This window comes from Sinocyclocheilus grahami, unplaced genomic scaffold (assembly GCF_001515645.1).
Source record: "Sinocyclocheilus grahami isolate Dianchi unplaced genomic scaffold, SAMN03320097.WGS_v1.1 scaffold1213.1, whole genome shotgun sequence".
NCBI lineage: Eukaryota > Metazoa > Chordata > Actinopteri > Cypriniformes > Cyprinidae > Sinocyclocheilus > Sinocyclocheilus grahami.
Window position 1 is genome coordinate 329,491 of NW_015506392.1, and position 18,536 is coordinate 348,026.

Sequence of the window (18,536 nt, forward strand, 5' to 3'; positions counted from 1 at the left end):
ACACACACTCACACACACACACACACACACACACACTCACACTCCCTCGCCGCTGCTCTTTCTCCACACACACTCACACGCGCGCGCACACACACTCTCACACACACACACACACACACACACACTCACACTCCCTCGCCGCTGCTCTTTCTCCACACACACTCACACGCGCGCGCACACACACTCTCACACACACACACACACACACACACACTCACACTCCCTCGCCGCTGCTCTTTCTCCACACACACTCACACGCGCGCGCACACACACTCTCACACACACACACACACACACACACACTCACACTCCCTCGCCGCTGCTCTTTCTCCACACACACACACACGCCCCCGCACACACACACACACACACACACACACACACACACACACACTCACACACACACACTCCCTCGTCGCTGCTCTTTCTCCACACACACAGCTGCATCACAGCAAACACGGCTCGTGATAATACCTGCTAGAATTGATTTAGGCTGTGATTGGAATAAAATGGATGTTTGGAGGTGAAGTTCAAGGTTTTGCCCCCGTTCCCCGAGCCCCATTTCCTGCCGAATCGGCAAATATTTGCCTCCGGAGGGCCGCCGCAATCACAGAGCTCATAAAACAATCCGCCCCTGCAATAGTTTGAAATATACAGCCTGCCGAAATGTGTTTTATATTCCCTTTCCTAATTATAGCTCCTTCCCCCATCATTCCCTCTCGCTGTGACATCACACGACTAATATTGACGGTAAAGGCCAAAAATGAAAAGTCTGTCACCGTTTATTTATTCAAGACTTTCTTTTGTGTACATTCTCATTTTATGGTGCTCCTTTAAGTCCCATGTATTCACACGTTTTGTTTTGGTCAGGAAAAATCCTCCAGAATCCTGAAATAGCAGACCTCTGACACCAAGTGAGAATTCATAATGAGCCGGTCTGGAAAATAAGAGGAACAGGAAAGAGTTTTATCTCCTAGACGGCTGCGTGACCCTGTGACAGACCCCGGGTAAAAACATCCAGCGGGAATCTCACTCTTCCAGCACAAAGACACACGGTGGAGATGCTATAGTACACTGAGACCAATGCAGCGTCTTTCTGTTCTGATGCCTAAAATATTAATAATAAACACAGTGATCGTTTGAAATCATCATTTACAGTTCAAAGTGTTATGAGAAAATACAGTATTACAAAACAGTAAACAAAGAAATGTGTACAGCTGTTCAAATCTCACCAAGGCTGCATTTATTTGATTAAAAATACAGTAAAGTCAGTAAAAATGTGAAATATTATTATAATTTACAAGAGCATTTGTCTATGTGAGTATGTGTTAAACTGTAATGTATTTCTGTGATGCGCAGCTGTATTTTCAGCATCATTACTGCAGTCTTCAGTGTCACATGATCTTCAGAAATCAGTATAATATGCTGATCTGCTGCTCGAGAAACATTTCTGATTATTATCAATGTTGAAAACAGTTGTGCCGCACAATATTTTAGTGCAAACTGTGATATATTTTATTTTTCAGGATTCACAGATGAACAGAAAGTTCAAAAGAACAGCATTTATTTGTAATAGAAATCTACTGTAACATTACAAATGTCTTTACTGTGACTTTTGATCAATTGAATGCATCCTTGATGAATACAAGTATACTTCGTATTTCTTTAATCATAAAAAAAATCTTACTGACCCCAAATTTTGAACAGTAAATAATGCATATGTATGAATATTTATAAAGAAATGTAAATATGTTTAATATTATATGTTATATATAATTTAAGAGACATTAATTGACTAAGAGAACAAGAGAATAGACAGGAATAAAATGTAATTATGGCTAATAATAAAATATATATATATACACACACATATGTGACCCTGGAGCACAAAACCAGTCATAAGTGTAAATTTTTCCAAATTGAGATTTCTACATCAGCTGAAATCTGAATAGATAATCTTTCCATTGATGTATGGTTTGTTAGGATAGGAGGACGATATTTGGCCGAGATACAACTATTTGAAAATCTAGAAATCAAGATATTGAGAAAATCGCATATAAAAAAAGTTGTCCAAATGAAGTTCTTAGCAATGCATATTACTAATCAAACATTAAGTTTTGATATATTTACGGTAGGAAATTTACAAAATATCTTCATGGAACATGATCTTTACTTAATATCCTAATGATTTTTGGCATAAAAGAGAAATGTATAATTGTGACCCATACAATGTATTGTTGGCTATTGCTACAAATATCCCCCAGCGACTTAACACTGCTTTTGTGCTCCAGGGACACATATATCATCACTGTGCCATAGTACTTCAATAAAACCGTCTGCAACTGGCCTAAATCTTATCATGAAGCAAACAAAATTGAAGAATCGTTTAGGTCTGGATTTGGCACGACAGCGGTTTCTCACAAGCCGGTTCTGCTCCAGAACTCAAGATATCACAGTTCAGAGCTGCTGAATGCGAGACGTGGCTTTTTGCGGAAGAAAGCAGGAAAAACACACTTCTGCTGAAAGTGTCGCATTTCTGGAATACAACCAGGGTTTTCTGCTCGTTTGGTCACACTCGTTTTGATCTGCGCCTAATATCACGATTAAAAGACTAGCGCTGAAATCTACAAAAGTGATGCAACAGCCATTCGATCCTTCGTTTGTGAGAACGGGAAATCTCCCGAGGCGCGTTCTTGGACGGACACGAGATACGAGTGTTTAAAGGCTTATTTACATTGAGGCAAAGGTATGATTAACTTGTTAGTGTTGCACATAACTCCGCTCAGCCAGAGTCAGCAAACGGGTGGATTTGTAATCAAAACTAAACGATTCTCAAGGAGAAAACGTATCCTGAAACCACAGCGGCGTTCCCAGCATTCGTCTGTCTCTTTCTGAGCATCTAAACCGTGTGGTTTGTCAGCTCTGAGAGAGACGCGGCTTGTGTTTCATACACGGCTTTTAAAGCGGCACGCGTTTGATGCAAGCCTCTTTTACGGAAACAGACGTGTAATCGAAGCCTGCGCAGACTTTCACAGTCTTTTAAATATGAACAAAGTCACAAAACAACAAACAAACCTCGTCTATTTGCATAAAGCGCCACATTAGACCTCCAGAGGTCACGACGTTTGACCCTTGAAAGCGAAGCCCGAATCAGCCCTTCAAAACCTCAAACATGCTTCATCTCAACCGGAAAACAAAACACAGGATGATTGAGCACATACTGAAGCACATAAACAATCCATGAATGAAGAAAGAGATCAAATACTGCGGTCCTGGAGCGGATGCAGCATTGAGTCAACATGAAATCAAACCTGACCTTATTTACATTTCATATTCTTGGTCTTATTGGGAACGATTCATCAGAGCACATTAGTGCAAAAAACGTTTGCCTTTATAATCTTTCATCAAAATTATAAGTAACTCTGGATCCACTTTCATTTTCAGCTTGCAGCGCTAGTCCTATAAAGACAATTTTCACTATTCAGTCCATTTATGATGGATAAAATCAAGTCCTATCCTACATTTTTCCAACCCCATGTAGCAAAAAATTAAATAAAATAAATAAATATATTTTTTTATATATTTCAAAACATACTACATAAATATATGTGCATAAATATATTTTCTACCAATATATTTTTTGGCCTTTTTTTGAAAATATAAATATATATTTTTAAAAACATTTTAAAATATATTTCGCGCTCCATATATTCCAAATACATTCACATACGTACGTCACATTTGAAGAAAAACAGTTTGTTGTCTGTAACATGAGTGAACATATAACACATTTGAATAAAAATAAGTAATTAATAATTTTCTTGCCCCTGAAATACATTTTGGTACATTAAGGTTGAAACTAAATATGTTTTCAATTTCAAAAATATATTTCATTGAGCATCACTGTTTACAACATATATTTAAAATACATGTTGGCCTGAATTTATTTATTTTTAATAAAAATGTCTGCATGTAGGATTTACCTTGAAACAAATTTCACTCAGAAACTGCTAGTAAATTTCACAAATCACTATAAAGAAATAGCAAGTAACACACTGAAATAAAAATACAATTTTGAAGTATTTGCTTGTAAACGTATTTCAATAATTTTACAGTGTGGTTTCACTCTGAAATACAGCACATTACAGACATTACATGGGTTATGAATTTGTACACCCTTCAAATATATTAATAAGGTTAAGCTTTAAGCACAGCTTGTCTATGAAAAAGCCACGTGTGTGTTAGACTTAAAGGGAATTATGACAGAATAAAACCGGTCTGAAAGACTTTTCCAATAACATCTGACGTGCAGTATCTTTTTTTCTTCTCTCACCCGCTGCACACCGCAGAACGGAGGAAAGAACACATTGGGAAATCAATAAATGAAAGGTTTATATTCCTCGGAGGTGAAATCACCCCGGGGTGACGCTTCCCATGTGTCCGGCGTTACGGGCCATTTCCAGTCCGACTCGATACGGGAGTTTATCAGCTCAGCGTGTGGAAAGACTGCACACAGAGACTGTGTTTCATTCTCATCAATACATCTGGATGAGCAAACAAACACGCACTGATTTCATCACAGCTCCTGTGCTTCTACCGGTAGAAAGTGTGGTTTTATTGCTTTTTTATGGTAATCTGTATATCAAGAGAGACCTGTTTAAACGCCCTCAGATTTCAAACACAAGCGTGTGCGACTGAAACACTCATGTTCTGAGGATCACGGTGAGCCGTTTGCAGAGGCGGACAGTAACTAAGTACATTTACTTGAGTATCGGTACTTTACTTGAGTATTATTTTTTCCGGGAACTTATGACTTTAACTTCACTACATTTGAAAGACATAGTAACGATAGAAAGTCATTACTCTGTAGCAGCTTTGAAAGTCAGTGGGTGATTTTTTTCTTCTCTAAAACGTGACTTTCTTATTTTCAGACAGTTTATCAGTAATCACTCTTGTAGGGCTACGTGAAGAGATGTCCCAGCATTGTTTGAACACTGACCAGGTGCAAATGCAACAATTCAATAATAAGAAGTTAATATTGTCGTATACATTACACACAATATTGTCTGATTTTGCTAAATTGTGTACGTGAAAATATTACCTTTAAAGCCACAGAAGAACTGTTGTGCGTCTCCTAATAAAACACAATAGGTGTTGGACTGAAGCAGCACTGCACAGACTGTTCTGTGTGTGACATCAAAGTACAGCGAGAGCGATTAGACAGCATTTCAAATGTTTGTTTTGATGTCAAATAAGTCTTGCTGTTTTGCTTTTGTGTTAAAGCAGTGTTGCTGTTGTAAAGTTGTACAGCTACAGTTGTGTTGCTGGGTTATAAAGCAGGTTTGATTTTTTTATCTTCCTTATCAGTCTGTATTTACAGGATTTCACTGTACTGTATTCAGCAGGTGTAATGTATTCTAAGCTGCTTCAGAAGTTGTATTCGTACTACGTACAACAATAAAACAGTGCATTGACATAAAAAAAGGAAATTTACTTTTGGTACTCAAGTACTTTTAAAAGCAAGTACTTCTGTACTTTTACTTAAGTAAAAATCTGTCTTTACAACTTTTACTTGTAATGGAGTAATATTTGACCAGCAGTATCTGTACTTTCACTCAAGTAATGGAGTTGAGTCCGCCTTTGGCCGTTTGTAAAAGATGAATGTGTAACACTGATGGATGACTAATTACAACCAGATTAAATGGACACCAGAGAAAAATGTTCATAGAGAAATATAAAACCGTCTGACGAGAAATGAAAAAGAGGCATTCAGACCATTACAAAAACCTCAACGCCCAAATGATTCACCAGTTTTCTTTTGCACTAAACTCCTCTTTTTCTTTTACAGCACAGCTAATGTTTTGAATACTAGTCGCCAACTAACACAGGCTTTTAATGCAAAATATAGACACTTTTCACTATCCAGTCCATTTCTGATGGATCAAATCAAGTCACATCCAACATTGTTTCCTGCAGAGTATCTGCACTGAAAAACTTGGTGTAGAATTTACTCTGAAACTAATTTCACAGAGAAATTGCAAGTAAAATCCACAAATAATGACAAAGAAATGGCAAGTAACTCAATGGATTAAAAAGTGTTAAAAGTGTAAATGCTGAAGTATTTGCTTGTAAACGTACTCCAATAATCACAACTTTGAAACATCATTTTTACAGAGTGGTTTCGCGCCAAAATACAGCACATAACAGACAACCCTTTAAATATATTAATACAATTTTTAATGGCCAATAAAGCATATATATATATATATATATATATATAGTAAAGTTTTTATATAAAAAAAAAATATTTAAATTTTTTTATGTATTTTTATTTTATCAATATTTATTTACGTAATAATCATGATTAAATTATTGGAAATAAATGAATCAATTTGAAAAAAACATGGACCTGAAAATAAACAGATTTATACTTGTAGTTCTGTTATGGCATTTTAAAATATATAGCAAAATATATACTGTTTACAAAAAAAAAGAAATAAATAAAAAGAAATGAAACTCTATAACCAACACTGCACAGTCAAACAAAGCAATAGCAACGAAAGATACTTTTTAGATCCCGTCTCCAAAACTACCATACAGTATTTTATGTAAAATGAAAGAGACCTTCTCTAAACTGCTTGAGTTTGAGTCGTTCAGCTAATAAAGTCTGTGTTGACAGAAATCGAATCCATCTATTTGTTTTAAAGGGGCTTCTGAGTTTTACGGTCCCTTGATGTTACTTTACACCAATGCTGCTTTCCCCTCCGTTTTACAAGCACACAAGTAACGTCGTCGCCACGTTAAACCTCTCGGGCGCTGAAAACAGCGTTTAGGCCTTGACCTTGTCACGTTCGGAGGGTTAGGGCTGATTTTACACCGGGGGGGTCGTGCGTAGGGTGCGCAAAGACAAAAAGCGAGCTTGTCTCGGGTCCCCAGCCGCTAAACACTGCCGCAAAAGCTCTTTGTGCAGGAAGCCAGAGAAACAATGAGCTTTTCTACCCACAATTAGCTGTGCTAGAGACGCATACTAATCAGAGCGCAGCGGGTCACACATAGGCTGAGGCGCTGCAGAAACTGCTCTCATTACCGGCTAACTATCGGCGATGAATAATTAGAAACGTAAAATATGAAAACACAGCGGCATGGCGTAATGTCAGGGGAGACGGTGATATTTGGTGTCCTCAGTCTGCATACTCAATGAGAAACCAGCAGCTGCCACAACAACCTGACCTTTGACTTCAGACTCAGCTGGAACGTTCATTCCCGATTCCAGCGACATCCAGTCGGGCGCAGACGGAGAACAACCACCCATTTACATGAGTCTCTGATCTCCATATCTAACTCTACATTACAAACGATCCTCTGCTGAATCAAATAAAGGCTGCTGATGGTGGGACTTGTTTTAATGATTATTTACTGAAAGCAGTTGAGTTTTATGCAGGTTACAGCATATATATTTAAAACAAGACAAACAAAACCAAGACCTGAAAGACCAGAGCCTGTTCAAAGTCAAATCTAGATTATAAATCAAAGTAAACTAATTTCTGATTATTTTATTGCTATTTTTTAATGTAAAGCACGTTGAATTACCATTTTGTATGAAATGTGCTGTATAAATAAACTTGCCTTGCCATGCCAAAAAGAAAAAAAACAAAATGCATTTATTTGTAAATAAATAAATATATTTGTTTTCTCCGTGTATTAGTGGTGCAGATTTTTTACTGACTCATTTTGCAAGTTATATCGCTGAATCATCGCTGAATCATCCATTAAACCAATTCATTCAAAACACTGATCCATTCAGACAAACAAACAAATGCAATGTCTTTATGATTCATTGAATAATTTGCTCAACTGATTTGTTCAACAACACTGATTCATCTATGAATGAAACAAATGGCTGTCTTTGTGAACGAATCAGTGAATCATTTACTCAATAGATTCGTTCAACAGCACCAACTCGTTCATGAGCGAAACAAACGGTTGTCTTTATGAAAGAGTCAGGGAATCATTTACTCAACTGATTCATTCAACATCACTGATTCATTCATGAACGAAACAAATGGCTGTCTTTGTGAATGAGTCATTGCATCATTTACTCAACTGATTCGGACAACAACACTGACTCATTTATGAGTGAAACAAACAGCTGTCTTTATGAACAAGTCATTGAATCATTTACTCAACTGAGTCATTCAACATCACTGATTCATCTATGAATGAAACAAATGGCTGTCTTTGTGAACGAATCAGTGAATCATTTACTCAATAGATTCATTCAACAACACCAACTCATTCATGAGCGAAACAAACGGTTGTCTTTATGAAAGAGTCATTGAATCATTTACTCAACTGATTCATTCAACATCACTGATTCATTCATGAACATAACAAATGGCTGTCTTTATGAAAGAGTCATTGAATCATTTACTCAACTGATTCATTCAACATCACTGATTCATTCATGAACGAAACAAATGGCTGTCTTTATGAAAGAGTCAGTGAATCATTTACTCAACTGATTCATTCAATATCACTGATTCATTCATGAACGAAACAAACGGCTGTCTTTGTGAATGAGTCATTGCATCATTTACTCAACTGATTCGGACAACAACACTGACTCATTTATGAGCGAAACAAATGGTTGTCTTTATGAAAGAGTCATTGAATCATTTACTCAACTGATTCATTCAATGACACGATCGCAGTTACTGTGTCGGAGATGCATAATAAGAACAGCAATTCTGCCGTGGCTTTGTTTGGAAACATGTAGGTTGGCAGAGCATAAATAGACAAAGTAACTAACAATATACATTGTTAGTCTTTATGAAAGAGTCATTGAATCATTTACTCAACTGATTCATTCAATATCACTGATTCATTCATGAACGAAACAAATGGCTGTCTTTGTGAATGAGTCATTGCATCATTTACTCAACTGATTCGGTCAACAACACTGACTCATTTATGAGTGAAACAAATGGTTGTCTTTATGAACAAGTCATTGAATCATTTACTCAACTGATTCATTCAATGACACGATCGCAGTTACTGTGTCGGAGATGCATAATAAGAACAGCAATTCTGCTGTGGCTTTGTTTGGAAACATGTAGGTTGGCAGAGCATAAATAGACAAAGTAACTAACAATATACATTGTTAAAAATGCATTTTACTCAATATTAACTTGTATGATGAACTGTTGAATACAAGCAATAGCACACTCGCAATCACGCTATCGGACTAAATATCAGTCACGTGATCAGCTGCATCATGATGACATTCTGAACAGCACTGATGCTCCTGTAATATTGTTTTGAAACGTAATCATTCAAAAGAACAGTCTGGAATTGTGCAGATGTGCAGGAGCAGATGTATAAAATACACATGTGTGGTTGTAGGAAATAGATTTGCCTCCCTTTGACCGTTTCTCCTGTAAAAGTCAGCAGCGTGTGCACCCTGCGGACCCGCGACTCATTAATCTCATTCAGCCAAATATAAAGAGTAATATTTGTGTTAACTAACCATTACCAAAGGCAGGTGATAATTGAATTACTGCCGTAACAGCGGGACTGTCTGTGAGCCTGGACGATTTTTTCCCTCCCATTTCCCAAATAATGTTGTTGGAGTTTATTGGACCCAGGAGTATGCGCTATGACCACGCCATAATTAGCCCTGACTGATGGCGTGTACTTAACATCAAACAATTAGCGCACATTGTCGTTTTCAGCATAGAAGCCCGTGACTGAGGGCTGAGGCCGCTGGCTTGATGAAAACCAGTTCTGGCATGGCCACTGAACCAATTATGAAGCGAAAGTGAGCGGTGTCTTCTGGGTAACTATCACTCAGTTGTGCAAGGGCTAATTAATGTGTTTCCAAAATGGAGCTTTTCTTTGTAAACGGAGCAGATTTTAGCCAAAGCCTGGTGTCTAGCCAAGTTGTCATTAATTTATTCTACAGTGACTCTGTATGATTTATGACTGTAAAATCCACACCCATCTACAGCCTTCTACAAAATCCACAACCATCTAATTAAACGGCGGTGATGCTGACAGCCCAAAGAGTTATTCAAACAAATAAATCCTACAAGAAACAGCATTAACTCGCTTTAACGTGATGCATTTTCAAACTACAGTCTATAAAAAAAGTTCAACGTTATTAGAAACCACTAGTTTTCAACTAAAAACTAACAACTGTTTATGCATCTACATGACAATGGCGTTTTGGGAGCCTGAAAATGCAAACTTTTTTAAAAAGTGCAAGTTTTTGAAAATTATACCATTATCTTCTCTGTGTAAACTACAAAAACACAAATTTGAGAAAACGGTCACGTCATATGCATGCGTATTGCATGTTTGCTGTATAGGAATGTGTACGTGGACATGCACGCAATGTTTCTTTACAAAGTGACGCCAACTAGTGGCCTGGCATGCATAATGCAGCGTTTTTAGTCGCTTTTTAGTCGCTTTCCACTAAAATTTTTAAAACTTTTTATGCAATTATTTATATAACCCTGAAAACGAGTTTTTGTAAACTATACTATTTATTGTCTCTGTGTAAACAAGAAAAACCCAAATTTGTTAAAACGGTGACGCCATGCGCATACTCCATTTATTGGGATCGTATAGTATTGCATGTTCGCTCTATAGGAATGCATATGTGTGCAGATGTGTAGTGTTTCTTTATAAAGTGACATCGCCAACTAGTGGCCTGGCATGCATAATGCGGCGTTTTTGGTCGTTTTCGCGAATCTGTGTGAACGGGGATCGTTTTGACAATGTTGACGTCTGTACAAGAAACTTTTTAAAAACAAAAAAATTATTTTCAACTAAAAACAAAAAACGTTTTATTCGTTTCGGCCATTCAGTTATATAAACCTGAAAACGCGAACTTTTGAAAATGGGTTTCAGTGTGCAAGTTTTTGAAAATTATATGGTTTTCGTGTCTATGTAAACTACAAAAACACAAATTTGGGAAATGGTGACGTCATATGCATGCGTATTACGTGTTCAGTGTATAGGAATGTGTATGTGTGCAGGTACATAGTGTTTCTTTACCAACTGACATCGCCAACTAGTGGCCTGGCATGCATATTGCAGCATTTTTTGTCGTTTTTGCAATGTTGTCATCTGTACACAAAACTTTGCAAATATTTAAAGAAAAAACCTTTCTGTGTTCATATAAACATACCCTTGAACTGCAAGTCTGTATGATCAGACAATCGGAGGTATTGAACACTGGCAGCCAATCAGATGCCCAAATTCAGCATGGCGGTTCCAGTCGACAGTCTCCAGAGAGACTCTTTTGAGGCCTCTAGAGTACAAAGGGGTTTAATTATCTTGCTTTGTTATTCACACAACAGATCTGCTTCATCCCCTTAAAAGAAGATTCTACTGTGAGCCGCTGGCCTAGTGTCTCTCCTCAAACGGACGACTGGCCACTTTGAAGCCCATTCTTTCAGCCCCTTCATGGGGCATTTGTTTTTTGGCCTGGAGCCGGGAATCACGGGGGTCTCTCAGCTGGTGTGGTGGGTTTCATAGAGCTTGTGTGACAGACAGACCACTCTACTGAAGAAGAGAGGCTTTGAAATACTTGACGGAGACAGAACCCTGCGGGGAGCGACGCTGCGCTGGGAAATCTGAGCGGTTCTGTTTCCTTTAGTCTGTGACTGTAAACGTTTGCATTGCAGAGATTAATGGAGATTCAGAACCACAGCAGAGCAAGAACTATCACAAGAACTTTGAGAAGAAAGAAACAACCACCCAAATGGGGGGGAAAAGCTGCTCTTCACTAACAAAGAAGTACCACGGTATTATCTGACATATCAGCATTACTTTTCTGTAAGGCTTCCAGACCTGTGTGGAATTATGGTATGCGTAGCATAAAGTAAAGTGAAGTAAAGTGAAGTGAAGTGAAGTAATAAAATAAAATAAAAAAAACAAATAAAAAGAAATAAAATAAAATAGCAATTCCTGAGACTTATAAATAAATCTCTCTGTTCAAACTAGGCAGCTGAGTAGAGATGGTTTGAGTTCTGGTGTGTCAGATTATAAACATCTAGTGATCACAAACAACTGAAACATGATTAAATTAACTTTTTTTTGTAGTTGCACCTTTTTGATTTTTTTTTTAAACACCTCACTGGCAGAACTAATAAAATAGAATAAATAAATAAAAATATATAAAAATAAAATAAAATAAAATAAAATAAAATAAAATAAAATAAAATAAAATAAAATAAAATAAAATCTGGTGTGTCAGGTTATGCTTTTACGTTTTACTTCTACTGTTTTACTTCTAGCAACAGGAAGTAAAAGAAAAAATTGCAATTACTGTACAAATGTCATGTTTGTCTGAATTAGGCTACAAAAAAACACACACACACACAGAATAAATGGTTTTGTTATTTGTTGTGCTTGTCTGCTGGAGATCTGCATAGAAAATGTAGACTTGAATATTAAATGAATATTGAGCTCATAAAGAGAACACTGTTGCTTCTGAAGGAGACAAAAACGTCTTTAACATGCCAACGCACAATGGCGTTTATTCTCATTTCTTAAGGGACGTGAGATAAGTCTTGGCCTCCAGTGGCCCTTTAGCCTGACCTTGTGTACAAACCTCCACGGGCATTAATGCGATACGCCATTAGTGTGTAAAAGAATTTGTTCTGTTTACATAAGAGACGCAACCTCGGTGCCAGCGGGCCGAGGGCTCAGTGTTTTTCCAGATGGCATCGGATTAAGATCCGACCCTCGCTCCATTTTCCGCCATCAGGAAAGTGGCTCTAACCTATATATGACTCCTCTGAGAAAAAGAGCGAAACAATGAAAACCGAGCCGTTTTACAAGTGTTAACGATGAAGTCTTGCTGAAGAATGCAGATAAGAAATAAAGCTCAAAGAGTCAGTGGACTAGAACGGCAGCACATTTGATCCTTTATTGTGTTTGCTATTGCAATAAAAGTTTCTACTGTATAAAGTTGTTTTATTTGTGTGTTTCCCGCCAAGCGTGAGCCACAGAGCACGGGTTATATTTGTTTTATAAAAATCGCTTCGGCACTGAGCTGTAAAATCTGAAACTAAATGGAATCCGGCACAATATACGGCACTTAATAACAGCATACAGAGCGCAGCGGGACAAAAGCATCCGCTCGTAATATTATTAATGACCCCGCTGCACTTCACGTGGTGCTTTTCCTTGTTTTACCCTATGTTTTTTTTTATCTCTATTCCACTGCCGTACAGTCAGCATGTCCGGTCTCTAAAGGATGTGTTCGCCATCGATTACTTCAGACCTTTAACTGCCTTCACAGAAATTGCAAATGTAGCCCGAAGCTTGAAAGCATCGCCTCTGCCTTCATGCTTCCATTTCAATAATTGCACTTATGAAATGGTACAATTTTCCTGCAAATTGCAGGTATTCCTATTCCTGCGACAACAATGGAAAATGCTAGAGATTCAAACAAACCAGCATGGGAAAAAACCCTGAATTAATTATTGTGCTATTTGACAACTGCACCATGTCAAAGTGTGCTAAATCTATCATTTAAACGCAGCTTTCTTCAGCCAAGCACAATAATCTTCCCCTAAGGCCTGAATAGCGCTTCAATCCATCTGTGGCTCGTATTAGCACTCAGAGACTCTATGATGTTTCGCTCCGGAACGACACCAGCGGCATACGCAAATGATAGATTCCCCAAAACCAAACAGCGCCAAAGAAAACTCATCCTGGATTCCAAGAGAGCGTTTCCCATGAAAGCATGTCGAGAACTACCGGGTCCGATCACACGGGGACAAAAGGGTGGCTGCAGCCCTCGTGACTCATTAGAGGGGGATTTAGACACATGACCTGCGATTGGACATCTGGAGAAATCCTGTGCTGCTGATTGGCTGGGACAGATTTAGAAATGCTGGTGAACATAAGAGAGAAAACACACACGAGATCTCTATTCTCTCTGCTACACAGCTGTGAGACCACGTTCTCAGACGTCTGTCCTATGCTCTCTCAGGAAAAAAAAGGTACAAAAGCTCTCTCTGGGACAGGACCCTTTCAAAAGGTACACCACCTTTGTACCTTATTTACCTCTAAATGGAGCATATACAGTAAATACCTCACACAGCCTCTTTTGTCACTTAATACTTTATTTTGGTGCATCAATCTATTTAATTACTTAGTATATGAAACCATTCAACGCACTGAAGAAGGCCTTGAGCCGAAACGTTCGTGTTGTGTCCCGCAGGTGATAAATGTAAAATAAAATGTTAAAAGAAGACTATTTTTGTGAGTGCGGATTATGGTATAATATATACAGTATGTAAACATTAGTAGCTAAAGCATGCATATTAGTACCTAAATGGTACATATTAGTAAAAGGCTACTGCCACAGTGACAGCTTTTGTACCTTTTTTTTCAGATTCAGATTATGATTCAGATTATGCCTTAAAAAAAAAAGCGAGAGAAGCAGAAATTGTGATTAAAATATGATTAATCATGCAGTGCTAGGTGTTTTCAGTCAGATTTAGCCATCAAGCTGATTATTTGGGAGCATATAAATATAGTTAAGATCTCAAACTGTGCTCAGATTTACTAAAAAAACAAAGTCTGCCATCAAAAGTCTCAATATGAACTCAAATGTTTCTCATCAGATGATCAGAGCTGCTCTGTGCATTCACTTTATAGCTCTATATTCTTACAGCATGACTGTTTTTATTTCTCCAAAGGGATTTCCGGCCAAAAACAAACTGAAACATCACTCAGAATGCAAATTTGTCTATGAAAGTGCAACATCTGTGCAATAAAATGACATTCAGGGTGACGAATATTTAACTGCTCACAAGCAGCCTGGACTGAAACACATTTTCATGCACACACTCATTCTAGCTTTGCTTTAATTTACGGCACTTATTGTCTTTTTTAAGAATCTCGTGCTAGACAAAACACCATCATAAGACAACCATCACGAGGAAACAATCTATCATGGCCATCAAGGCTTGAAGCATTGAGAAGATGTGCTCTGATTCATGCTAATGATTATTCTGCTCATCACTGAAAATCACACAGAACAATCCACTATTCAAGACAAATAAAGCTCCTATTTAGTGCAGAAGCCACTACAATAACGCCGGCTAATAGTTCACTGTACGCTTCAGGTCGCTGGGTGCATGTGATTCGCTTCGAGAGGCCAAAATAACTTGATGTCTTGTCTATTCTCGACTCAATAAAGCGTCTGGAAAAACACACTTGTGACCTTTTCTTGATAGAAATGAAGGTATTAATGAGCCATGTTCCAAACGGTACGAACATAATCCATAACCTATGACGCACAGATACTTACGAGGAACTAAATTTGATGATGTGTGGTGCAACTAAACATAAAACAAAGGTTGTTTTAATATTCTGCCCACATCAAACGGTGGTTTTGCTGCGTGTTGCATTTGCATACTGTGACTCAGAGTATTGCAAGGGGACTGTTAAAAAATGCTCCCAAATAATTCATGTTATAAGATTTACAAGAGCACTCGGTCCTGGTTATAAAACCCCTGATCCATTAACCTACACTCCGTCTGACCTTGTGACATACTGTGATGCACACCTTAAAGGGATGGTTCACCCAAAAATGAACCCAAATATGTACTCATCCTCAGGCCATCCAAGATTACTTTCTTTCTTCAGTAGGACAGTAAAGAAGATTTTTATCTGTATCCGTGCTCCTTCATAAAATGCGGTTAGCAGTCAAAAAAACATTTCAAGGAGCACAAAATTAATCCCCGTGGCTCCTAACGATATATTGAGGTCTTATGAAGCGAAACAATCAGTCTGTGCAAGAAACTGAACATTATTTACTACATTATTAACTGTAATAAACAGAGTAATCCATGAGCAGATCCTGCAGAGCAGAAGAGGAGAGAATCTGACAAACAGCAGCTCACTGATTCATGAGCACTGAACCAAACACACGACTCAACTGAATCGTTCTCAATGAATCAACTCAACACAAAATGAATCCCCGTGGCTCCAGACGATATATTGAGGTCTTATGAAGCGAAATGATCGGTCTGTGCAAGAAACTGAGCATTATTTACAGCATTATTACCTGTAATCCAGAGCCTCAGGCAATGGGGAAATCCGATTCTTTTCCATGAACTGATTCTTTCAGACAGTTCTGGTTCAAATAACTGATTCACCAGTTTATGTAATTACTCAGTCATACACGCTGGTATTTTTGGCTCAAATCGGAGTGACTGTCAGACGTCTGAAAGTGAGTTTTGATTGAGTAACTTGTAGATCTGTGCTGCTCGAGCCGCGAACTGATTCAGACGATTCAGTCCGATTTGGTGAACTGGTTCATCTAGTTCACTAAAAAGAACCGGTGCAAAATAATGATTCATTCGTGATCCGACATCACCGTTTATAATGTTGTAAACAATGTTCAGTTTCTTCATAAGAGCTCAATATATCATCAGGAGCCACTGGTATTAATTTTGTGTTGCCTGTAAATGACTCTTAAAGTGACGGTAGCCATTGACTTGCATTTTATGACTCAACAAGAAGCTTCAGCTTTCTTATGAAGAAAAAAAGTCTACACCTTGGATGGCCTAAGGGTGACTAAATCTTCATTTTTGGGTGAACTATCCCTTTAGTCGGTGCGTGTGTATAAAACAGCAGCTTCTTCAGGTTAAAAGCTGCAGGATTCCTCTTGTTTGACTGACAGTCCGGACCGAGGCGGGACTCGGGTTATAATTACACCAGCACACGTCGAGTAATTACACACGATGTGGCTCGCTGGGTTCACTGCGACCTCTCAGCCTTTTACTGTGGTGCTGTACAGGAACATTTCCTATCAGAACCAGCACTAAAGGCGGATTCACACCCAGACTGAATCACTCATTTACATTCATTCACATTATGCGTCTGGCAAAGGCTGACAGTGCATTTAACCTTAACATTTGAAGAAAAATGTAAATGTGCTGTATGAATAAGATGCAACCTTAAAATTTTAAATAAAATAATATATAACATTTTATCTTCATATAACTAAATATATTTTAATGCAAACACTTTCATCCAACCAGATTTACATTTTAATTGAATTTACAAAAAAGAAAAGCCTGTCATTATTTACTCCAAACCTGTTTGACTTTCTGTCTTCAGTGCAACACAAAAACAAGATATCTTTAAAATGTCACGGTGTTGGTTTGTTTGTTTTTTTGTTCAAACAATGAAAGTTGTTTTTTTGGACCTCACTGACTTTAATTTTAAGAACAAAAAAAATAAAGATAAAAAAAAAAAACCCTGAGACATTTTTTCAAAATATCTTGTTTTGTTGTCATACAATAAAAGTTGTTTTCATACCACACTGAGATTCATTGTATGAAAAAAAAATTTAAATAAACAAACAAATACATAAATAAACAAATAAATAAATAAAACAAATCGATACATAAATAAACAAATAAATAAATTATGTTTTTACATGATTAAAATATTATATATATAAATAAAAATAAATTGAATTAATCCCTTTAAATACAATGTCGATTTGGATAAAATTTTCTGCTAAATGCATAAAATGTAAAATAAATAAATACATGCATGATTTGACTTGGGTTTTCAGAGGTTACTTTATAGTAAACACTTTAGTTTAGGGAGCAGTTCTCACTATTAACTACTTGAGTTAAACTTGATAAGGTTACTAAAAATGCAAAGCTAAAGTAAAGCACAAACTATACTCCTCACGTACAGCTTTAACCTCCATCCTAAACTCTCCCAAATCAAACTGACGGACCGTTTTCAGCAGTAAATCAAACACTAATGAACCAGACCGATAGAGCAAACGAAACTGGAGCATCTTGAGATTATCAGCATCATCAGGCAACTTTATGTCATAAAATATATTGGAGTTTTGACAACACTTTTACAGTAAAGTCAGATTTTCAGTGAATCCGCTGCTGAAATGTACATCAGCAACAGCCACAAATCATTCACGGGTTTTGTAGCTACTAAAATATCAGGACAGAACATCCTTTCTACCTCTCTGTCCTCCACAAACACACCCTGAGCGCTGAGACTCAAGGACTCGCTCACGCAGCAGAGATCTGAGAGGATTCAACACGAGAGCGAGAGATCAGTGTTGAAGAGCAGCTGCATGAAACTCAGAAATCAGTGTGTTTAACAGAAGCAAATAAACTCAAGTACTCCTATTTTTGGAGTATTTGAGTTGTGCTTCCTGCGATCTTAACATCTGAATTAGTAGCTGTGTAAAAAGTTCACCTTTTACAGTGTAAACAGAGACACTTTTTAATTTATTTTTAATGTTTGCATTTTTATTTTCCTTCTAGACAGATAGATATATACACAGTATTTTGTGTGTAATGCTACAGTATATATAACATGTTATAGAAAGAGACAGTGTACATAAAATGCATACATAGAATTCTATTAAAAAACATATATGAATACAATAAAAAACCTTATTTTAAGGCATTTAATATATATATATATATATATTCGTATGCATTTTATAATATATTGTATAT

The 18,536-nt window shown here is 37.3% G+C and overlaps 1 protein-coding gene across 1 annotated transcript in view; it reads right to left on the reverse strand.

Annotated features, from left to right (window-relative positions):
* The window catches only part of LOC107568097 (myocardin-like), a 15,041-nt gene extending 7,729 nt beyond the window's left edge, over positions 1 to 7,312 (reverse strand). The window contains exons 1-2 of the mRNA XM_016253936.1: positions 7,165 to 7,312; positions 4,417 to 4,489 (exon numbers count right to left, since the gene is read on the reverse strand). Of these exons, the coding sequence (XP_016109422.1) occupies positions 4,417 to 4,489; positions 7,165 to 7,312 (221 nt within the window). The remainder of the gene's footprint in view (positions 1 to 4,416; positions 4,490 to 7,164) is intronic.
* Between the last annotated feature and the right edge of the window lie 11,224 nt (positions 7,313 to 18,536).